Source organism: Rattus norvegicus, chromosome 3 (assembly GCF_036323735.1).
Source record: "Rattus norvegicus strain BN/NHsdMcwi chromosome 3, GRCr8, whole genome shotgun sequence".
NCBI lineage: Eukaryota > Metazoa > Chordata > Mammalia > Rodentia > Muridae > Rattus > Rattus norvegicus.
In genome coordinates this window covers 127,721,005-127,744,272 of record NC_086021.1, presented here as the reverse complement: position 1 = coordinate 127,744,272, position 23,268 = coordinate 127,721,005, and the positions used below count along the sequence as shown (strand labels likewise).

At 46.5% G+C, this 23,268-nt stretch overlaps 2 protein-coding genes across 4 annotated transcripts in view; both read left to right on the top strand.

Moving 5' to 3' along the window:
• Window positions 1–23,197, top strand: part of Vps39 (VPS39 subunit of HOPS complex) — a 37,583-nt gene extending 14,386 nt beyond the window's left edge. For 2 of the 3 annotated variants that reach the window (XM_006234782.5, XM_039105457.2), the window contains 17 exons: window positions 2,091–2,211; window positions 2,307–2,427; window positions 7,142–7,271; window positions 12,224–12,366; window positions 14,824–14,967; window positions 15,410–15,551; window positions 15,667–15,753; window positions 16,220–16,293; window positions 16,583–16,681; window positions 17,137–17,254; window positions 17,673–17,801; window positions 18,897–18,999; window positions 19,193–19,238; window positions 20,012–20,161; window positions 20,281–20,415; window positions 20,606–20,697; window positions 21,512–23,050. In XM_006234782.5, the coding sequence (XP_006234844.1) occupies window positions 2,091–2,211; window positions 2,307–2,427; window positions 7,142–7,271; window positions 12,224–12,366; window positions 14,824–14,967; window positions 15,410–15,551; window positions 15,667–15,753; window positions 16,220–16,293; window positions 16,583–16,681; window positions 17,137–17,254; window positions 17,673–17,801; window positions 18,897–18,999; window positions 19,193–19,238; window positions 20,012–20,161; window positions 20,281–20,415; window positions 20,606–20,697; window positions 21,512–21,587 (1,910 nt within the window). In that variant the 3' untranslated portion in view covers window positions 21,588–23,050. Of the gene's footprint in view, window positions 1–2,090; window positions 2,212–2,306; window positions 2,428–7,141; window positions 7,272–12,223; window positions 12,367–14,823; window positions 14,968–15,409; window positions 15,552–15,666; window positions 15,754–16,219; window positions 16,294–16,582; window positions 16,682–17,136; window positions 17,255–17,672; window positions 17,802–18,896; window positions 19,000–19,192; window positions 19,239–20,011; window positions 20,162–20,280; window positions 20,416–20,605; window positions 20,698–21,511 lie in introns of all 3 variants that reach the window. The other variant, NM_001012186.2, reaches the window with a different exon arrangement.
• On the top strand, window positions 7,988–11,273 carry Rps25-ps11 (ribosomal protein S25, pseudogene 11). The gene has a single exon (XM_063284970.1). The coding sequence runs from the start codon at window positions 10,839–10,841 to the stop codon at window positions 11,220–11,222; it is 384 nt and encodes a 127-aa protein (XP_063141040.1). The 5' UTR covers window positions 7,988–10,838; the 3' UTR covers window positions 11,223–11,273.
• Window positions 23,198–23,268: the final 71 nt, after the last annotated feature.

Genomic DNA, 23,268 nt, shown 5'->3' with positions numbered 1-23,268 from the left:
ATGAAGAAACAAGACACACATGGATGGATTAGAATTCAGTAGTTCACAGAGAGGGAAATTTGACTGTTTAATTGGCCATGGAGATGATGCCCTGTATAGGTAAGATTGGATTAGGCAGACAGGGAGTCTGGGATCTGATCTGAGGAACAGTTCCTTTACAGTCTGGGTGGACAGAACAGGGTGAGAACTGAGTGAGATGCAGAGGGCAAGCTGACCACGAGTGAGAGGCTATGCAGAGCCTGACCAGCTCAACAACAGCCTGACTTATGCAGGAATAGGGAGCCCAGCTGTCAGAGGTCCGGGGGGTGGACGAGAAGGCTGGTAGAGTGTTACGTGGACTTCATGATAAAGCATTGTTCTGGGGCTGGAGAGATGGATCAGCGTGAAGAGCACTCACTGCTCTTTGAGGGACCAGAGTTTGGTTCCCAGTACTCAAGTCCAGTGGTTTACAACTGTCTGTAACTTCAGCTCCACGGGTCCAGCACCCTCCTTGGATTTCCATGGACACACATATACTCATACACATAAATAAATAAATACTAAAGTAAACCTTCTAGAGCTAGAGCGATGACTCAGAAGTTAAGAGCACTAGTTGTTCTTCCAGTGGTCCTAAGTTTAATTCCCAACAACCACATGGTGGCTCAAAGCCTACAATGAGATCTGGTATCCTCTTCTGGCATGTAAGCATACATTCAGGCAGAATACATAATAAATAAATAAATAAATAAATAAATAAATAAATAAATAAATAGTGTATATAATAATTCTTTTTTTAAATAAACCATTTAAAGCAGTGATTTTACAGTGTATGCTTAGCAAGCCACTGGCTTCCAGCAATCAGAAAGCTAAGAATGTGGTCAACAGCATTTCACGTCCATAGTAGCTTCCCAGCTTTGCTGTAATCTGCCTTCCTGTGGCCCCCGAATTGAAGATAACTTTTTTCATGATTTGTTTTGTTCTATAACTAGTAACGTCTCAGGTAACCACATTCACAGTGGAGCACAGTATTTAGGGAACTTGAATACATGTTCCCAGGCCATAGTCACTCTTCCTTAGCTCCAGAACAAACTCTTTCTTACTCCATTTGCGATGAGAGCTGTTTTGGTCCACAGTACCACTAACGGAGCTGCAACTACAGCATCTGTGTTTGTGGTTGGGTTTAATGTAGTGTATGAGCAATAAATTTATTTCAATCAGTATAAAGTAAGCTGCTTTTTATTCAGTCTTAGAGGTTCTAAGTTTTATATATCTTCAAAAATATATTTTCTGATGCCTACATTCATGTTAAATCTCCCTTACCACACAGCTTCTCAGAGGAAAGCTTTCATGGCACAGACTTTAGGCTTTTTGCATACTGACCTTAGCACTTTATAGATTCTCTGCTTCACCCAGCACACCAAGCTAGACTGTCCCCTTCCTGTTACAGAGTACAGGGAGGAAAGGGTGGATATGGAAGGTATTCTTTAAGAAAGTTGAGGTATAGTTGTGGTAGTGTGTACTTGTAGTCCCCTACCTTTCATTAGGCCTTGCCTCTCAACACCAGTGTATTAGGGATTCAGTGTCGAGTGTGTGAGCATTAGAAAAGATGGGAACATCCCAGTTTTAGCAGCATCAAGTGGAGTTTTGCATCCTTTATCTGAAAAGCAAGTGTAGGGAAGGGAAAAAATAAACTGCCTTCTCCTTCCCTCTCTGGGAGAGTGCAGGCAGTTCTGTAGCCTAATTCTCCTGCTGCTGTTGGCAGGACATCTGTACCCCACTGACCAGGCTTTGTGACAGATGGGAAAGGAGCACAGGAAGCTTTTTAAGGGTCATTGTGGGAGCTGGTCCTGCTAAGTTAACAAAGCACAATATATCCCTGCTATGTAAGGATGTCTTTTGATATCACTCAAGCAAACAGTAGAGTTCAGTGGTGAATTACAGTGAAGGATCCTCCTGCTTTAGTGCTTGACTTGAGGGGTTTTTTTTTTTGTTTGTTTGTTTGTTTGTTTTGAGATCCATTTATATCACCTTTGTGCAAACAACTAAATTCAAGCCCATCCTTAACCAAAGCCTTCAACCAGCATCCCAGCTCAGCATGTCCTCTCTTGCAGAGCACCAGCCTCCGTACATTGTCGCAGTGTTGCCAAGATACGTGGAGATCCGAACACTTGAACCAAGGCTTCTGGTCCAGAGCATAGAGTTGCAAAGGCCCCGCTTCATTACATCAGGGGGGTAAGGAATTCCCTTCTTCACTGTGACTTCTGCATTGTTTCCAGGTCCCTGTATCATTGTAAAGCCCATGCCCACTTACCTTCTTCCTCCTCCAGATCAAACATTATCTATGTGGCCAGCAATCATTTTGTTTGGAGACTCATTCCTGTCCCCATGGCAACCCAAATCCAACAGCTTCTCCAGGACAAGCAGTTTGAATTGGCTCTGCAGCTAGCGGTAAGTCTTGTTCCTTAGCGTTGGGAAGCAGACTGCTTTCCTCATCATTTTTTAAAGCATTTTTTATACCAATTTATAGAGATTTGTATTGAGACTGTATTTAGATCTATATTTATATAAATGAAGACTAAGCTGGGAACCCTGGAGGGTTTGATTCAAAGTTCAAGTCCACCTTCAGTACCTATGTTACTAAGAGATTTACTTTGTTGGCCTGTTCAAGTGTAGAGTGGATGTCAGTTAAATGGTATCTTCTAGAAAGTAATGAAAGAATATAATAAGATGGTTTGGAACAATTAAAGACAATGCATACAATTAACAAGTGTCATCTCACTGTCTGTGGATGTAGCCACTAGAGGGCCCTCAGGTGTTTCATCAGTGAATTCTCTTGGCGTGTGGAAGCCTTATTCAGTGTCTGGAACTGCCTTGCTTATTACATCGAACAGCTGAAGCCTTCTGTTTTCTATGGCCACTGGGCCACTCAGCTTTTCACCGTCACAACAGACAACTTAGGAAAAGGACTGTTTATGCACATATATTTTCCAAATCCGAAGTCCACAGGGCACCGTGCAGGCTCCATGACAAGGGCACTCTTGGTGTTGATGCCACCCAGAGTGAATAGGAGTACAAGGGCATGCAGTCAGGTCCACTGTGAGCAGACGACAGGCCCAGGGCTCCTTTCATAACACCCTCTCTCAAGGATGTCCTTTGTCCCTAGTGACATGGAAGCCTTCCATAGGCCCCGCTTCCTGAAGGCCACCTACTTCTCAGTATTGCCACCTAAGAAACAAATCCCCAACACTGGAATCTCCTGGGAAACACAGACCACATGCAGCTCTTGGCAGCCACTCTCCTTTGTGTGCATGTGGACTGTTGTTGCCAGCAAAGCAGCAATGCACCTTGTTCCATTTTCTCTCCCGTTGCTAGTAATTTCCCCTTTGTAATGTTGGAGACAAGGCTGTGTAGCCCATGCCAGGCACAACCTTATGGTGGTCTTCCTGCCTCACCCTCCATGTGCTGGATTACAGGTACGAACTGACACACTGGTTTATGTGAAATTTTTTAGTATCTGCAGAGTGGATTTGATTTCCAGAATTGACCAGAAGTCTCTGAGCCTAACCTGGGCATTAAACTGGACAGTGCTAATCTAAAGAAGTCTTAATGGTGACAATAGTAAGCTTGATTTCTGCAAACTGTCTCTGAAGGAAAAGTAGCCACCACTTTTAATTACTTATGGTGGCTGCCTCTGTGTGTGTGTTCTGGTGCACATCACTGATGTGTGTACACATCTGGGAGCTAGAGGCCAGCCTCAGATGTTGTGCCTCTGGACAGCCATTCACCTTGTCCCCTCCCATCCTCTCTCTCCCCACCACACCCCTCCAGAGTGTCTCAGTGGGACCTGTGACTCATCAGTTAGGCTAAGGTGGCTAGCCACCGAGCCCTAGGGAGCCTCTTCTCTCCGCCTCCCCAACACTGCGTGCAGTACCACTCTATGTTCTTTACATGGGCTTTAGGGATCAAACTCGGGTCATTGTGCTTCTTGTGCAAGCACTTTTTGACTGAGTTATTTCTCCAGCCCATGCTGGCATTTTTATAAAGCAACTTTTATGTGTAAATTTTGTGATTAAATTAGAAGTCCCACTTTAAAATAGTAATTTTTTTCAAGCCTTTCTACATGTATGTATGTTAAGTATATCACCTCTTCTCTCTATCCTTCCTTTTCTCCCCCTTCCCTTCCACTGGTTCCTTTAATCCTCCAGACAGTTTTACTTCTACTTTAATTTTTATATGTGTGTGTGTGTGTGTGTGTGTGTGTGTGTGTGTGTACATATATACATACACACATACACATATATACATTCATATATATACATGCAAACAAACACATACACACACAGACGCACACACACACAGAGCAGTAGTGGAGGTGGACTTTATGTATCTGTATAAAGTCTAGGAACCAGGGGCTGGAGAGATGGCTCAGTGGTTAAGAGCACTGACTGCTCTTCCAGAGGTCCTGAGTTCAATTCCCAGCAACCACATGGTGGCTCACAACCATCTGTAATGGGATCTGATGCCCTTCTCTGGTGTATCTGAAGACAGCAACAGTGTATTCATATACATAAAGTAAATAAATAATAATAAAAATCTAGGAACCACAAATGAGGTAAAGAGGTATGTTTGTCTTTCTAAGGCTGGCATAACTCAGTTTATTATTTCCAATTGTCTTCATTTTCCTGAAAACAACAGAAGTCTGCTTTTATGGCTGAAACCAAAATTCCAGTGTGTGCACATGGCACTTTAACTTTCCCTTTCTCTTTGCCAGACATCCAGGTTTGTTCTATAACCTGCAGGAGACATTGGGGTGTGTGTGTGTGTGTGTGTGTGTGTGTGTGTGTGTGTGTGTGTGTGCGCGTGCCTGTATAGGATAGGCTAAAGCAGGGAATCCTCTTCAATCACTCTCTTCCACCTTATTCAATCAGGCAGGCATTCTCTGTTCATCATCTTGTGTGTGTGTGTGTGTGTGTGTGTGTGTGTGTGTGTGTGTGTGTGCACGCGTCTGCGCCCGTACACATGTGACAGAAGTTGATGTTAGGCAGCATCCTCAGTCACTTTCTACCTTAGTTTTTGAGCCTGGAGCTAAGCAGCTTGGCTAAACTGCCTGGACTAGGGATTGTAGTTGTGCATAGCTGCATCTGGCTGGCATCTTACTAGGGTGTTGGGGTTCTGAGTTCAAGTTCTTAAAAACTGGAACCATCTTAAGGACATATTAGTACTTAAGACTGAGCCATCTCTCCAGCCAAAGTGTTTCATCTTTTTGTTTTGTTTTTAAAAGAACCATTTATGTTTTTACGTATCTGGGTGTTTTGCCTGCATATACGTCTGTATGCCGTATGTGTGACAGTTACCCAAGGTGGATATGATGGGATGGCCTGCCTATAATTTCAGCCTTGGAGAGTGGAGACCGATCATTCCCAGAGCAAACTGGCTAGCATGGCGATACCTCTGGGTTTGATTGAGAGACCCTGCCTGATTGAATAAGGTAGAAGAGAGTGATTGAAGATGATTCCCTGCTTTAGCCTGTCTTATGTGTGTGCACACGCACACGCACATATACACACAGACATGCATGCGCACACACACAAATATGGAAAAAGAAAGAAAAGTGAAAACCGACTGTAGAATGTTTGGAGTTACACTGACTGGAGCAGAAGGTGTGTCATAATATGTGGAGTAAGCTTGGAGAGAGGACAGAGCCTTCCGTGCACAGTGAGGAGCAGCAGGGTGCTGAGAGTTGTGGGCTAGGGTGATGGTAGGTTAGGGAGGGGAGAGGTGGGGAGGGGAAGCAGGAGAGGAAGAAAGAAACTGAGAGGCATTTTATTTATGTACTAACCTAATTAAAAATGTGTGTATGCACATATGTGTGGGTGTATGTGTGTCTCTCTGTGTAGTCCTTGCTGTCCTGGAATTCTCTGTTATGGGGTACGCTTAGATCCAATACAATTCAAACACCAAGTCAATGCAGAAAGGAAACGTTTATTGTGATCAGGCTGCTAATGATTGATCAGGGATGCAGAACAGGCTCAGGAGCTGAACTATGACCCAGAGCCAGAGTGTTAGAGAGCTTTGAAGCCTGACAAGTTTAAACATCTGGACCAAGTTACAGTTCCCTTTTCCCATCTGTCAGGATCCAGGGGTGGGGACTTTCCTGTGTGCTACATTTCCTGTGTGCTACACTTCTCCTGTTCTCATTGATTGGTCTATTCACCTGCGGCAGGGAGAATTGCCTAGCATTCTTGTCTCAACTTTCCAACCAGGAAGTCAGTTACCCAGGGAGGTCTTGGGAACTTAAAAGTTTATTTGACCCCAATTCAAAATGGAAGCTTTATTCAAAATGCCTCTGCTTTCCAAGTGCTGAGATTAAAGGGGTGTGTCACCACTGCCCAACAGATTTTCTTTTAAATGTAACCTGAGGTATGATGAGGTTTGACCAGCTTTTCATTAGTGTCATGTAGGAACCAGGATCAAATATGGCACTCACATTCATTTAACTAGCCTAAATCCTCTAGGCTGTGGCAGTGTCTTCCCCTTTCCATGTTTGTCACGGCCTTAATAGATTTCAGGGGCACTAGTTAGGCACTTTGCAGAAGCCCTAGTGAATTTCCAATACATAGTTACTAAGTGTGAAGAGACGATTGCCAGGCACCCTCCTGCACTTTCCAGGCACCAGCCATGTGTGTGATATACACTCATGCATGTAGGCAAACACTCATAAAATAAAAATAACTTTTTAAAAATTATGTAACTAAGGGCTGGAGAGATGGCTCAGAGGTTAAGAGCATTGACTGCACTTACAGAGGACCTAAACTGGATTTCTAGCAGTCAAATGACAGACAGCCAACAACTCCAGTTCCAGGGCAATCTGATGCCCCCTTCTGGTCTCTATGGGCACTGCACACATGTAATACACAGACATAGATGCAGGCAAAACACCTACATATGTACAATTAAATGTTTTAATTATGTAACCACATTTTAGTGTAGTTTGAAGACATAAAAGTCTTTAGAAAAAGATTGTCAGGGAGTCTGCGGGGTGGAAACCATGTTGCCATTGTATGTTGTAGCACCTTTGCTTTCAAGGTTGTTTTACCACCTAGAATGGGCAAAGCAAATATTTGAGAGTGAATAAGCTTTTATTTCTTCTGTCTTTTCTTAGGAAATGAAAGATGACTCAGACAGTGAAAAGCAGCAGCAAATCCATCACATTAAGAACTTGTATGCCTTCAACCTCTTCTGTCAGAAGCGCTTTGATGAGTCCATGCAGGTCTTTGCTAAACTTGGCACAGGTAACAAGCAGGTGTGGCCTCGGGCTTCAAGATATGAGACCTCAGCTTCGGCTCCAGCCACCATGTCTGCTCTCTGTTGCTGCATTTCCCCTGCCATGACAGGCTCTTGTCCCTCTGGAATTGTAAGCCAAATAAGTCCCTGCTATAAGTTGCCTTGGTTATGTGACAGCATTAGGAGAAGAACTAGTCTAGGCCTACCAGAGTTCACACAAAGCACTAGGCTCCCTGCTTCCATTTTCTCCTCTACAAATCATGCTCATAAAAGACAGGTAACAGACTGGATGACCTTACTTCAACACAACCACTTCCTTAGCATTGCCCCCCCCCTGTCTCCATGGTACTTTATCCCCTCAAGTGTCCTGTAAATGTTACGTGAGGCGATTGAACAGGGCAGAGCACTGCACCGTGTGTCTGCTGCTGTTGTTACATCCATTTGGCTTTCTTCCACACCCTTTTGTTCTCCTCTCCTTCCTCTCCTTTACCTTCTCCCCACATCCATCCTTGGCTAGTAACTTGGGTTCTTGGATATGAATAGTGGAGATGAGTTCTGAGTAACTTACTGGAGTCAGATCAGTTGAACAGGGTTGAGTGACTCATTAGGTGGGGGTTACAGGAACCCATACAATTGATAGGTCAACTTTTGTTCTGTTTTGTTTTTCGAGACAGTGTTTCTCTGGATAGCCCTGACTGTCCCGGAACTCGCTCTGTAGACAAGAACACGCTTGCCTCAAACTCACTAAGATCCCCCTGCCTCAGTCTCTGCCTCTGCCTCTCCAGTGCTGGGATTAAAGATATGTGCAACCACTGCCACCACCTGACTTTGGGTCAATTTCTTATGGTGCCAAGGGAACTCTGGAGGCCTTCAAAGCAGGAAGGTAGACAGAAATTAGTTTCTAGCCCCAACAGACTGGGCGACCTTACTTCAACACAACCACTTCCTTAGCATTGCCCCTACTGTCTCCATGGTACTTCACCCCTGTAAAGTCACTGCCAACTTATCAGCTGCTAGCACCAAAGCTCTTCAGCTAGACAGTCCTTTCTCAAGGCAGCTGACTGTCATGGCTGACAAGTCCTGGGTCCTCAGTCCTTCCCAAGTGAGTCTTCACAGAGCTGATCAACTGGCTTTTCCCAGAGGGTAGAATCTGGATACCAGGTAGACACCCAGTGGCTTTTGTAATTACAATACTTTCTGTATTCTGTTGATTTACAAGGGTTATTACAGATTTAGGACAAGGGAAAGCAGACTCCTCTTGAAGGGGAGTAGGTACAAGGACGGTGTGGGCTAGACATGCGCCACACTGCCCCTCATCCTCCTAATTAGGGTAAGGAGATGGCCATTTCAAGCGCTTGGGCCTGAGATCAGTCCACAAGGCCAAGGGCAATGGTTTATGAGTGTGTGTAACCCTAGTTGAGGCATGGAGACAGATGCCTGTGCGTTTGGTACTGACTGCATCTGTACAGGTCGTTTTCCCAGGTGGCTGGCCTTAGCAGAAACATGTGTCCTTGAAGCTGCTAACCAGATGCTATTGGCAGTAAAATGGCATTTGTGTGGGATTTTCTTTTTCTTTTAGGTCTGGTGTGGTTAAACCATTCATTTATAGTTGTGAGCCAGCTTGTTCTCTGTCATTTCATGGCATTAGTGATCTGGGAGAAAATACCCACAGGCCAGTATGACTGTTGCCTACACATGAGCTAATTCACAGTAGCCAAACTCAGGTGAGTCTGGCAGCACAGCACTGGTGAGGAAGCCATGTAGGCATGTTAGCTGTGAGCTGGGAGACGACAGGCAACCCAGGACCTGCTTCCCCCAGTACCACATGGTTTGAGTCCAGATGTCTTTGTTTGTTCCCTGCTACTCTCTTCTGTGTCCTACTGACAAGCTCCTCTCCATAGTCCCATGTTCTGAGGGATCTGGATTGCTTTTGAATCTGAAATAGTTAGGCATCTCTACAGAGCAGCATTTTAGTCACCACCTGACAGAGGGTGGCTCCATGAGCCATGCCAGGGTCCAGGGAAGACTATTCTAGGCTGAGGGAGCAGCCAGCACATGTACTTGAAATGCTAAGAGTGCCTGGGCATTCAGGAACTGGCCAGTCAGCAGAGTGGGTAGAGCTGCTGGACATCCTTTCTCTGAATGAGGGATATTGTTTCCTTGCTCTCCTGTGTCTGTGTCCTCAGTTTGGTGTGTGTGGTGTTTCGTATGTGTGGCATAACCCTGGACTCAGAACCTTCTCCTGAGTGTTGGCAGTGCCAGCTCTGCCCTCAGTCCTGAGGTGTCTAGAATAATACATCATATCACAGGTACACAAAGGGCTTTTACGTGACGCCACTCAGTTAAACACTTGAGGGTAGATGTGTGGTGATTGATTTCTCCAGGAGCGGGAAGACTAAGGGAGGTCAGACATGGTGACTCAACCTGTGTGTTGTCTCGGCACCTGGGAAGTTCAGATAGTAAGATTGTACAAAGCCATCCTGGCCTACATAGTGAATTCTAGGCAAGCCTGACACATAGTTTGAGACCCTATCTCAACAACCAAACAAACATAAGAAAGAAGAGATGGGCTAGGCCCTGAAGAGTGAGAAGGAACCATGGAGACACACTTCCATCCTGTGTCCAGTTACCTGTGAGCCCAGTGTGCCATTTGGTAGTGTGTGGTAGATCATGCCAGAAGGATGCATTGGGGCTAGAGTTCAAAGAACCTTGAAGGCCACAAAGGAGCTCAGCATTTGATAGACATAAGGTGACATTGGAAGGCCTTCTGGTTTTGCAGTGGTAGAACTGGAGCCTGGGACTTGCATCCCCGAGTTGCCCCCATCACAGGCAGCCTCTTACCAGGCATGTTCAGAAGAATGTTAATGGGCATGGCTGTAGGTGCAGGAGACGGACAGGCTGAGCGTTCACTTCCAGTTCTCCACAGCTGCCGACCTCCTGAGCCCGTGCTTTGGGGGCTCCATGGAGTGCTGGCAGCTGGTCCGCTCAGTTGCCCGTTCTTGTCAGTGCTTTGACCGATTCCTGCTCCAAGGAACACGGTCTTCTTAGATGGGTCAGATACTGTGACATTGGGTTCAGTAGGTTCTGGGAGCCTCATGGGAAGGCTTGCCTTCCAGTCAGCTTACCAAGGACTTATGTCCATTATGGGGAAGTGGCCTTCTTCGCTCTGACATCTTTTCTTTCCTTTTTTTTTTTTTTTTTTTTTTTTTTTTTTCCTGGAGCTGGGGACCGAACCCAGGGCCTTGCTCTTGCCAGGCAAGCGCTCTACCACTGAGCTAAATCCCCAGCCCCTTTTCTTTCCTTTTCTTCCTTCCTTCCTTTCTTCCTTTCTTCCTTCCTTCCTTTGTTTTGTTATGGTTTTTCAAGATAGGGTTTTTCTGTGTAGCTCAGACTGTCTTGGAACTCACTCTGTAGACTAGGCTGGCCTCAAACTCACGGAAGTCTGCCTTCCTTTGCCCCCTGAGCTGACAAAGCATAGATTGTTGGCACACAGATTCTAAGAATGGGAAGAAGATCGTTTAAGAAATCTTGATCCAGTGTGGCTGCAGTGGTCCACATACTCTCTGAGCTTCGCCATGCCGCCCAAAGACAACAAGAAGAAGAAGAAGAAGGATGCTGGAAAGTCGGCCAAAAAAGACAAAGACCCAGTAAATAAATCTGGTGGCAAGGCAAAAAAGAAGAAGTGGTCCAAAGGCAAAGTTCGGGACAAGCTGAACAATCTCGTCCTGTTTGACAAAGCTACTTACGATAAACTTTGTAAGGAAGTTCCCAACTATAAGCTTATTACTCCAGCTGTGGTCTCTGAGAGACTGAAGATTCGAGGTTCCTTGGCCAGGGCAGCCCTTCAGGAGCTACTTAGTAAAGGACTTATCAAGCTGGTTTCAAAGCACAGAGCCCAAGTAATTTACACCAGAGACACAAAGGGTGGAGATGCCCCAGCTGCTGGTGAAGATGCATAAACAGATTCAAGCATTTGGGAAAATAAAACTTTATTGAATCAAAAAAAAAAATCTTGATCCAAGTTCATCACACATTTTGTCCCTTGTTATACAGATGTTTTCCACATTACACAGTTTTACAGAATTGTGATCATAATGCCACACTCCCTGTGTTCTCTTCATAATTATAGTGTGCATTGTATCACAACACTCTGATCAGCTGAAGTAAATGCACTTTATTCTGCTGTTGAAGGACTTACACATTGTTTCCAAAATTGAAGTTATAAATCATGTGCCTCTTTCACACACATGGTGGCAGTATAATAAAGGCATATACTGAGGGTAAAAAGAAAAAACTTCCTTGACATTGCATTTTTATTAATTGTGTTAATAAATTGACTGTTAATTATATTTCATTACATTAAATATTTATCACTTTAAAAAGTACTGTGGGGTAGGGATTTGGCTCAGTGGTAGAGCGCTTGCCTAGCAAGCACAAGGCCCTGGGTTCGGTCCCCAGCTCCAAAAAAAAAAAAAAGAAAAAGTACTGTGTGTGTGTGTGTGTGTGTGTGTGTGTGTGTGTGTGTGTGTGTGTGTGCGCGCGCGTGTGTATGTGTACACACAAGTTTGTTGGTCTTTTTTACTGAAATACCAGTTTTTCCATGCACATTTTGAAAAGTCTGCTTCTTTTAGACAGTTGTTAAGTAGTCCTAGTCCTGTGTGTCTGTGAGTCATGCTGCTTTGTGACATTCTAAGGAAATTTATGTACAGTGCTCGGATCATAACTAAGCGACTTATTAAGTTTTTCTGTATTTAGACTCCATCCCCTGGAGTGAGGGATAATCCAGACGTGCTTATGTATACCTATAGTTGTAGCATGTGGGAGGCAGAGGCAGGAGGATTGTGGCAGGCTTGAGGCTAGCCTGGTCTATGACTTGCTTTGCTGTCATACAGCCATGTTGTATTTTGTCCTTAAACTCCCGGGTTCCATTCCTAAGGACACATGCTTTCCTTTCTTACAGATCCCACCCACGTGATGGGCTTGTACCCCGACCTGCTGCCCACGGACTACAGGAAGCAACTGCAGTACCCCAACCCGCTGCCCACACTCTCTGGTGCTGAGCTGGAGAAGGCTCACTTAGCGCTCATTGACTACCTGACACAGGTGGGCCTGACTAACACACAGGCATGAGGGAGCCTCTGCCTCAGAGGCCTATCGCGTGGCAACAACAGGGCCGTGGAGGTCTAGAAGTGAATGCTGAGGAAGTCAGGGTGGGCCGTATTCCGCTGCCTCTAATTTAACAGTACCATTGGCCTTGGTTATTTGTGAGACTTCTCTGAGACTTTCATATAATGTATTCTCATCATTTTTACCTTAACTCCTTACAAACCTAATTTTGTGTCCTCTTTAAAAAATAACTCAAAACTCCAATTTTTGCTTGTTATATAGTTCTAGGTGTGGGACCATCCTCTGGGACCACACCTTTAAGGAATCTTTAACTCTCACGCTCCTTTAGAAGCCACCAGCTATCCACAGATCTTTGGTTAAGGGCGGGAGCTGTTTTGTTTTGTTTAAACCAAATCTTCATCTAAGGAAACATATTCACAGTAAGTTATATGACCTAAAAGGGGTAAATTTTAAATTTTTTGTACTTTTATATGTCATATATAATTGTGGGGGAAATGCTGATAGTTTAAGAAACATGGAAAATACAAACCAAAGGACAACAGTGGCACAAATCTTTAATCCCAGCACTTGGGAGGCAGAGGCAGGCAGATCTCTGTGAGTTCAAGGCCAGCCTGGTCTGCATAGTGAGCTCTGGACCATCAGAGCTACACACTGAAACCCTGTCTTTAAAAGAAATAAATAGTGTAAGCCAGAGAAGTCACCAACACTTAGCGCTGTTGGTTTAGTTTCTCATGTGTATGCATGAACTAGCTTCCTGCTGTTTGATTTAGGATTTATTTTATGTATATGGCTGCTTTGTTGACGTGTGTCAGTGTAACTCAAGCTTGCCTGAGTTAGCAGAGGATAGAAGAGTACCACGTCCTCTGGGACAGGAGTTACAGGCAGTTGTGAGCTGTCATGTGAGGGCTGGGACTCAAATCCACGTCCTCTGAGAAGAGCCAGAGTGCTCTCATTGCTGAGCCGTCTCTCCAGCCATTACAAAAGAAAAATCAAAGTATATTTTCTGTTTTATAGTTCATAGCTTGAAATTTAGCTATATATTGGGAAAGTCCTTCCTTGTCCATAGTTAGTTTTCTATGTGTATAGTCTGATTTTTTTCAGTTTACTATCATGGACAGATAATATAAAAGTTTAAAGCCAGCACTACAAGTACCTCTCCATAGAGCTTCAGTCTTCTGAAATAGGATCTCATGTTGCCCAGGCTGACCTTGAACTCTGTGTAGCTAAGGGTGACCTGAAACTTCTAATCCTTCATTTCCTAAGTGCTGGGAAATGGACAAGTGTACACCTCTACCCCCAGTGTATGTGATGCTGAGGATTAACTGAATTGAATCCCTCTTTAAAGCTTAACTTGCAATTTATTACAAATAGTTTCTGTTTATTTCTTTCCTTTTCTTTTCTTTTTTTTTTTTTTTTGGTTCTTTTTTTTCGGAGCTGGGGACCGAACCCAGGGCCTTGCGCTTCCTAGGTAAGCGCTCTACCACTGAGCTAAATCCCCAGCCCCCTGTTTATTTCTTATATATACACTCAAGTCAGAGACTTCATAGTTGTTGTTCCAGGTATCCATGTAGGCCCTGAAAGCATCCCTGGGAAAATTGTAAAGCATCTCACTGCTGCTTCAGGGTCAGTGACTGTCAGTGGTCTGACCAGACATCTCAGCCTTGGTGTGCCCTTGACCCTGAGCTCCAGGGTGCCTAACTATGACTGGCAGCCTGCAAGGAGTGCACAGGCTTGTCCTCAGTGTTCACACTTGGGAGCCCTGGGGCAAGTAAAGGCAGTTCCTGGGATATAATGTTTCCAGAAGCCTGTGGCCTTTTGCTTCTGCCACCTCAGCTTTAGAGCACACTTCCTTCCCTGGTCCCCAGTAACCTTCAGGATGCATGACATTAAGCAACACCAGTGTCTTGCCAAAAGAGACCATGGGCTTCAGTAGACAAAGAGAAGTGCATGAAAATTATACTTTTATTGATTTATTTGTGTTGAAATGGGATCTCACTATATTGGCTAAACTGAGTTTGAATTTATGATCTTCCCTACTCAATGTTTTAAGTAGCTAGGATTACTGGCCTATGCCTCCAAGCCCAGGTTTTAGACTGGTCAAAAGCTAATCTAAGGAACAAGTGTTCGTGTGTTTGGGGCTGGGGCTGGGGGTGGGGTTGGGCTGTAGCTCCGTGATAAAATGCTTGCCCAGCATATGCAATGCCCTGGGTTGGAGCTCTAGCACTGCAGAAATAAAGCAGGAGGACATCACTGCTATCACTGGGTCTGTGGCAATGTGACAGTCATGTCTTCTGATCTCTGGTAAAGCATGAATGCTGCTATGAGATGTCTTGTCCAGGTGTGGACAAGAGCTGACTGGGGACATCAGAGTTACCTCAGGTGAAGAAGGAAGACGGAGTCCTGGCTCTGAGCCCACGTTTTTGCGGTTTTCAGAAGCGGAGCCAGTTGGTAAAGAAGCTGAATGACTCGGACCACCAGTCCAGCACCTCCCCACTCATGGAGGGCACTCCCACCATCAAGTCCAAGCAGAAGCTGCTGCAGATCATCGACACCACTCTACTCAAGTGCTACCTCCATGTGAGTTGCCGGCACGCCAGCCCTGCTCTCAAAGTCTCGGGGCCTTCCAGGGGGCTCTGCTGGACACCAACACGCGAGACCCTACAGCGAGACCCTACATGATGGAGGTCTCCTAGCCTTTGCCTAGAATCTTTGTGTTGACTTCGAGGAAGAGGATGAGTCAAGATATTCATTTGGGGTCCTTTGCCAATAAAATTGAGATTAGCGCCACAGGCTCAACAGGGATGGTAATTCTCCCCAGAACATTGAGACCCATGTGCTAAAGATGTAAATGCTCTAAAGGCCACCTCTTGTCACCCTTCAATGAGGGCTGTTTGCTATCTCTGGCTTGTTATGTCCCTGTCCCCTGAGCCTGGAGCAGACCTGGGCAGGTGAAGGGTAGGTTTTCCAGGAAGGAGCTTCCGCTGCTGCCCCACGTGTCAGGCTTCTGTCTCCCCCACAGACAAATGTGGCCCTGGTGGCTCCCTTGCTGCGCCTGGAGAACAACCACTGTCACATCGAGGAGAGTGAGCATGTGCTGAAGAAGGCTCACAAGTACAGTGAGCTGATCATCCTGTATGAGAAGAAGGGGCTCCATGAGAAAGGTGACCCGGCAAGACCTTCCAGAGCCTGGGGAGGGGGGCTTTGGATACTGGCAGAAGCCAGTGGACCTCACCTGAGGAAGGGGCTCATGGGTTTGTTCTTGGGCTTTGTGGCCAGCTCTGCAGGTGCTAGTGGACCAGTCCAAGAAAGCAAACTCACCTCTGAAAGGCCATGAAAGGACGGTGCAGTACCTACAGCATTTGGGTGAGCCTGTTGTGGTGGTGGGTTTTGAGACAGGATCTCACTATGGAATGCTGGCTGTCCTGAAACTCACTCTGTAGACCAGGCTGGCCTCAAACTTAAGAGGTTCACCCGCCTCAGCCTCCTGAGTGCTGGGACTGAAGACACCCAGCCCTGAGCCTCACATTAAAACCTGGGGGTAGGGGGGTGGCTCCTGCTTGTATAGGCCTGGTCTCCCTCCATTCCTTAGTTGGGGCAGTCCCTTCCCTTGTGTTCCATCAGGTCCGTTCCATGGTTGAACAGTGAAACCCTTTTTTAGTATGCGGCCAGACCATGAGAAACGAGCTGATCTGAGGCTGGCGCTTAGATCTGTCTTGCCCACAAAATGAATTCTGAGGTTATGTCTATACCTGCACACCAACTTTCCCAATCTTACTGGACAGGCCTGACTTTTGTCAACTGCTAACAAATCTTATTTTTTTCTTTAAAGGCACAGAAAACCTACATTTGATTTTTTCCTACTCGATCTGGGTGCTGAGAGACTTCCCAGAAGATGGCCTGAAGGTAGGTCATAGCCCCTGGGCTTGTCTGGTCCCACAGTTGATCCTGATTATATTTGGTGAGAGAGCCACAGATACAGGAGGCGACTGGATTGCACCATTCCTTTGAAGTCACAGGGTAAAGTGGGCCCGTGAACAGACTGCCTATGTAGAAGGAACCTTGTTCTAAAGCTCCTAGGCTCTAGCCTCAACCACCATAGAACAGCCAGCAACTGGCCTACCCTTACCCTCAAAGTGTCTGCAGCCCCAACACTTGCAGGTTCTGCTTGTAGAACTGAGGTTCGTTCTGACAGATATTCACTGAAGACCTCCCGGAGGTGGAGTCTCTGCCACGAGATCGCGTGCTCAACTTCTTGATAGAGAATTTCAAGGCCCTGGCCATTCCTTACCTGGTAAGGTTAAACTCAGTCTCGTGGCGCACATGGATCACGTAGGCAGCTCAGATCCCAGGTATGGTCAGGGCACTCAGATCTTGGTAAGAATGGGAACAGCTATTTCAGCCTCCTCTAAAAAAATGCAATCCCAGGGAACCAAGCTAGGAGCACTTCTTAGCAAAGGCTCTTGGTCTGATAGAGAACCAAGGGAAAGAAGAATGATGGCCTTTAATCACTCCCACTTGGGAGGCAGAGGCAGGCAGAAGTTTGGGGTCAGGGCCAGCCTGGTCTACAGGGTAAGTTTCAGGTTAGATTGAAGAAATTGCCCCTGACATCACTGGGTTTTGTCATGGTTTTTGGAAGAACTGCCCCTTGGTGATCTTTATAACTTAGTTAAGGAACAATGAGGTGAGACCTGAGAGGGAGACTAGGAGATAGACTCGAGCCCCAACCAGACTTTCATTCTGCTTCAGGAGCACATCATCCACGTGTGGGAGGAGACAGGCACACGGTTCCACAATTGCCTAATCCAGCTGTACTGTGAGAAAGTGCAGAATCTGATGAAAGACTACCTCCTGTCACTACCCACAGGTACCAGTGCCCATCCGAAGCAGGTGGCCCCAAACCTTAGCAATCAGACAGAGCTTGGTGCCTGTACATGGTATGGGGAAACTATTGTTCTCCATGTAGATGGTAAGTCCTTTAGAGGAGTCAGGGACACTGAGTGACTCCCTCAGGCAGGACAGAAGGAGCCAATCTGTCTGCAGAATGACAGCTATTGTTGGCTAAGAGACATGTCAGCCAATGCATGTCTACTCACAGCCTTTCTAAATGTCCCTCGAGTGTTTTAGAACCAGAGAGACCATAGAGTAAAAGAACTCCCCTGGCAAACCTCCTGGAAGGTCCTTCCTTGATAATGTGGTGACATCTCTGAGCCCCATTTCCCTCAGCTGACCCCACATTATTGTTTCACAGCATCCTTTCATATGCAGCTTGATTTCCCTTAAAGGCAAAAGTCCAGTCCCTGCTGGCGAGGAAGCAGGAGAACTGGGAGAATCCCGACAGAAGCTGCTCACGTTCCTGGAGATTTCCAGCTCCTACGATCCCGGCCGGCTCATCTGTGATTTTCCCTTCGATGGTGAGCGTCCCGATTAGAGCCAGGGCTGTTTCAGCTCAGCATAGAGGAGAGGCTCATCTCTCCTTTTATTTCTGTTCTTTGTCCTCCTCAAAGGTGGGTGTGTGAGGGCCCAGGCTTGCAGGCCATCACTCCTATTCCTCCATACCCCTCTTTTGCTGAGGATGAGAAAACACTCTGGGTGTGAGGCATATGCTAATTTGTAGATCGTAATCTGTTGCTTCAAAGTAGTTCTTGGAACTCACTCTTGAGTACTCCTTGTAATCTGGCATGATTCATGGACAAAAGATAAATCTGTCTGGCATCAGTTCTGCCAACACCAAGTCTTTGCCTCACGTTCACTGGGGTTTCTAGTCTATGTGAACTTGGTTGTTTGATGAGTATTCTTGCTTAGTTTATGAGTGATTGTTAAAAGGGAGAAATAGGGCCAGCCATGATGGTACATGCCTTTTATCCCAGTGCTTGAGAGGAAGAGGCAGGCCAATCAATCTCTGTGAATTCAAAGTCAACCTGGTCTACATAGTTCCAGGACAGCCAAGGCTATGTAGAAAGACCCTGTTTACAAAACAGATGGGAGGATGGGGAATGGGTACAGAGCCTCCTAAATTAGCTTCCTTCTCCTTTAAAAATTCTTTTTCCCTTAAAGAAAGGTAATAATATTTTCTATATTTTATTTCAGTGTATTTTTAATATGGTGGTGCTTGGGACTGAACTGTGCGACTGAGCTGTGCCCCACCCTTTATTTTGTTTTGTTTTCTTGGGAGGGGGCTGGGTTCCTTTTTCTTTTTTGGAGGATTGGTTTGGTGGTTTTAATCTCCCTCCATTTACTATTCTTGAAATTTTTTTATTCTGTTTACTATGTATGTATGTATGTATGTATGTATGTATGTATGTATGTATGTCATGTGGATAAAGGATACTTTGTATGAAAAACTCAGATCATCAGACTTGGCACCAAGTGTTACTGAGCTATCTTGACCTTCTCCAAGTCCTTCCTTATTTTTGTATTGCCCCAGGATGCCTTCCCTCAGTGGTAGTCTCTAATTTTGTGCATATGTAATGGCAGTGGCAGCTACTTGGAGTCCTTTCCCCTCCTAGGCCTCTTAGAAGAAAGAGCTCTCCTGTTGGGACGCATGGGGAAGCACGAACAAGCTCTCTTCATCTATGTCCATGTCTTGAAGGACACAAAGATGGCTAAGGAGTAAGTCAGTCCTGCTCTCCCACCTCCAAAGAGTCTCAAGACAGAGATGAGCGGACAAGAAGGCCACCCCTATGCCTAACTACAGCGAGCATTTTACCTCCCCGTGCCGGTCCGGTTCGGTTACTATTGGCAGCTACATGGACACCTTCCATGTAGTCCCCCCTGCCTGCTCTCACCACTTCCTCCCTTGCAGGTACTGCCACAAACACTACGACCAAAACAAAGAAGGCAACAAAGATGTAAGTCGGCAGCTGTGACTGAGGGGCACGTGTACCTCCTGTTAGTATAGCAGGCCCCCACCCCATCCACTGTGGCCAAAGTGACACAATCACAGTGAGACACCGTGTATGTCAGTGCACTAAACTATTGTTTCCATATGTCTACTGGGAGAGAAACTGAGTGACCATATGTCCTGGTTTGCTTCTGGCTTACTCATCTGTTGTCACCCACCCTATCTCTTTCAAGAGTTCTGACACATATACTGAATTAATGTGATCAATCTAGGAGAAAGGGTCTGATTATACATAGGTTCATCAATATCGTGGGACGTTTATGATTGGTGTAACTGGGAGTGGAGCAGGAATCTAGGGCTAGAGGCCAGAGATGCTGTTAAACGTCCAGGACAGCCCCTGTACAAAGAATTATATGGCCCCAAATGTTGAGAGAGCTAGGATGAAATGATCCTGTGGCACTAGAAATACAACCAGGTTCTCAGTCTTCAAAGCTTTAGAAAAGGAGAAATCACTAGGTTATTTGCTGGGTTAACTTTCTGTGGATGGTATAACATTAAACAGACGCAAGGCATTCAGGGAGAGAGCAGTATTGGCAAACTCATTTCGCTGCTTGATTTTGCCAAAAACTCAGGCGAAAGTGGTAAGTTTGGAGTGTTCCAGGCCAGTGGCTGCTCTCAACCAGACATCTAGTCACTAGGGAGTCTCAGTGCTGGGGGTTCTAGGAGGGTCGCTGCGAGCTCGCTGCAAGCCTGACATGCATGTTTCTGTCTATGACACAGGTATATCTGTCCCTGCTTCGGATGTACCTGTCGCCTCCAAGCATTCACTGCCTGGGGCCAATCAAACTAGAGCTCCTGGAGCCACAGGCCAACCTCCAGGCTGCCCTGCAGGTCCTAGAGCTGCACTACAGCAAATTAGACACCACCAAGGTCAGGCCCTGCCCAGGCTGGTGGAGCTGGAGAAGAGGGCTGGGGAAGGGGGCAAGCACGAGCTTTTCTTGGTCCCATCCTGATCTCCCTAACCTGCCCACATCCTGTCTCTGCCCTAGGCAATCAACCTTCTGCCAGCAAACACTCAGATCAATGACATACGAATCTTCCTAGAAAAGGTCTTAGAAGAAAATGCACAAAAGAAACGGTTCAATCAAGTGCTTAAGAATCTTCTCCATGCGGAGTTTCTCAGGGTATGGGCTTCCACACTTGTAGGGGGGGTGGCCTTTGGGTTTTAATTGAGGCAGTTTTCACACACCTGTTGTCATGGAGGCAGCACATGGCTGAGGCAACCCAGTCAGCATGGGGTTCAGACATGAAACAGTCCCGACTTTTACCTTCTGTTTCTACACCTGGACATGGAGCTTCTCCAATCTCTTCCAGGTTCAGGAAGAGCGGATTTTACACCAGCAGGTGAAGTGCATCATCACTGAGGAGAAGGTGTGCATGGTGTGCAAGAAGAAGATTGGGAACAGGTGAGTGTCCCCAGCCTGAGCAGCATCTGGGTGCAGATGGGGTTCCCTGAGTTATTGAGCTTTAACAAAGCAAGCCATATCTGCTGGGAAAGTTTCAATAATGAGGGGCTGTTGAGCTCTAAGTCTCTGGCCTCTAAAATGAACAGTGAAAGTAGAGAACCAGTAAGAGGATATGTACAGTCTTCCTGAGATATGAGCTGGCTGTGTAACTCAGGCTTATTTGGAACTCTGAATCAATCCTCCTGCCTCAGCCACACCCCAGTGCAAACATTACAGGCCTGCACCACCATGCCAGATAGGGGATGAGCCCCCAGAGGGAGAAAACCAGATCTTTCAATCATGTTTCATGGCTTGTGCAACCTCCTGCGCCAGCATTATTCTGTTAAGACATGCCCCACCGTCAGTCCCCTGGCTGGCAAGGAGTGTGGTCTGCCTTTTCTTGCTCAACTAGACGAGCCTTTTCTCTGCAGAGGCTTGACGTGCTGTACTTCATTGGAACCATCCTGGAATATGTTCTGCTGAACGTGATTCCAGTGCCAAACCAAGGGCACGTGTTCTGCACTCTTTGTTGGTCCACATATTTGCCTGGTTGGCTGGTTGTCGATAAGCTGGTGCTTCCACTAACCTGAACCCTAACCCTGCACTGACGGAGTGACAGCACCGTTTGCATGCATGGATGGTGTATAGTCCCTGCCCTGGCTCTTTGGGGGACCAGAGATAGTGGAGCAGGCTGTTCTTTAGGTTGGGGGTGGCTTCTTGCAGGGGCTGGAGGAGACGTGGAGCACCACTCACTCTCGGCTGTTCTTCCGTGCAGTGCATTTGCAAGATACCCCAATGGAGTGGTTGTGCACTACTTCTGCTCCAAAGAAGTTAACTCAGCCGACACCTGAGCCCGGCATCCCAAGCACTCAGCAGTGGACAGCTCAGCTTCCCAGAGAGTTGAAGGAGCGGCCACCCTAGGAACTAGGGACTGCTACCATAAAGTGTCTCCCTCATTTGGGCGTTGCTGGCTACCTTGCTCTCTGGAGCATCTCTGAATCAACTGGACTTGTGACCTGGCATTGCAGGCTTTTTACTAGAAGAAGAGATTAGGCATATCCTTCGCTGTTATGTTGCAGACAATTCCAGGAATTTAACCCCTGCCTGGACAGGAGGAAATGCACCGTCTTGCCTTTGTATACCAATCACCTGGACAAGGAGATTTCATCTCAAGTGTTTGTACCCATGGGGTTGTTGACTGCGAGTTTTCTATTACAGTAACTACACGGCTTCACCAGACCCCTGCAGGCAGCCTGGAGAGTCCCATGGGAGCCTGGTACTAGAGCTTTCCAGCCCCACTGGCCGCAGGCTGCTTGTACTCTGACGGTTCTCCACAGGAGCTGTGCCCTGTGTCCTGCTTATCCCTTTAATATTCAGTCTCCTTTTCTTTCTCACTATTTATTTTACCCCCAATCTCTTCTCTTGTACCATCCTCTCCCACTCTGTAGACTGGGCGGTAGGGAGTAACTAATATTTAAATGTGGCAACATGGGAGGCACAGTCTAGGTTTCCAGGAGTGGACTGATGAGCAGGTGTCACATACATTGTATGAAGGTTCTCAGGAGCTGAACTTTTCTACTAAGATGTGTAGGAGAGCACAAGTCTCTGTAGGCGTAGGCTTTGGTAGGTAGCTCTCTGGGGCAGCACTGGGCAGGGCGTGTGGTCTAGGCAGGATCTCTGCAGAAGTGCCTGCTTCAGCCACTCACCAGCTGCTTGGACAGGTCATTGAGCCTTCGTTGGTGAGCTCTTTGAGCTCTGAGCAGCTTTCTCCACTCTAGCCACTTTCTGTCCTGTTGCTTTCATGGCCATAGTTGTTCCCTGGCCTTTTTTGCAAGACTGGAGGATTTCACTAGGATATCTTGGTAATGGGTGTCTGCCCTGCACACAGGGAACAGTTGACCAGAAACTGACAGCCATGAGATGCCGGGTATGTTTGTGAGGCACTGAGCAAAGGGTAATGCAGGAGCGGATGGACTTAGAGCTTACTGCTGGCTCTGTTGAGCATGTCAGGGAGCCTGCAGGAGGTATGCAGGAACTTCTGGCATTGGAGGCTGTAGGCACCAGGCACACATGCACAGTCATATATGCAGGCAGCACACCCACACACAAAGTTTAAAAAAAAATGACCAGTGCTGCTTCAACAGCTTAAAATGCACTTCCTCAGGAGTGGCCCTGGAATGCTGGGCAGCTCCCCATAGGACAGGACCGGTACTTGTGCCGTCCATGAGTCCTGCCCTCTCACCTGGTAGGCTTGTAGCATCCCTTCTTATGAACTGTGTTTGAAGCAGTAGAATAAAACCTGTATTTTCTCCTGGATGGTGTACATCCTTAATTCTATTTCCCCAAACTCCATCCTTTCTTCCCTGGATCCTGCCCTCCGTAGAGGGTTGGGGAGGGGAACAGATAGCTCCAGCCTGAGGATGCTGGAGGGCTGCTTCCCAATAAACAAGCGAAACACCAAGTCTCCTTAAGCCTCCCTTTCCCCTTCCTGAAGACTTTGATGGAAATGATAATAAGGGGAGTCATTTAGCT

What these genes read in the sequence shown, in the direction of transcription:
- Rps25-ps11 (XM_063284970.1), top strand. Translation starts at nt 10,839, where the DNA reads ATGCCGCCCAAAGACAACAAGAAGAAGAAGAAGAAGGATGCTGGAAAG.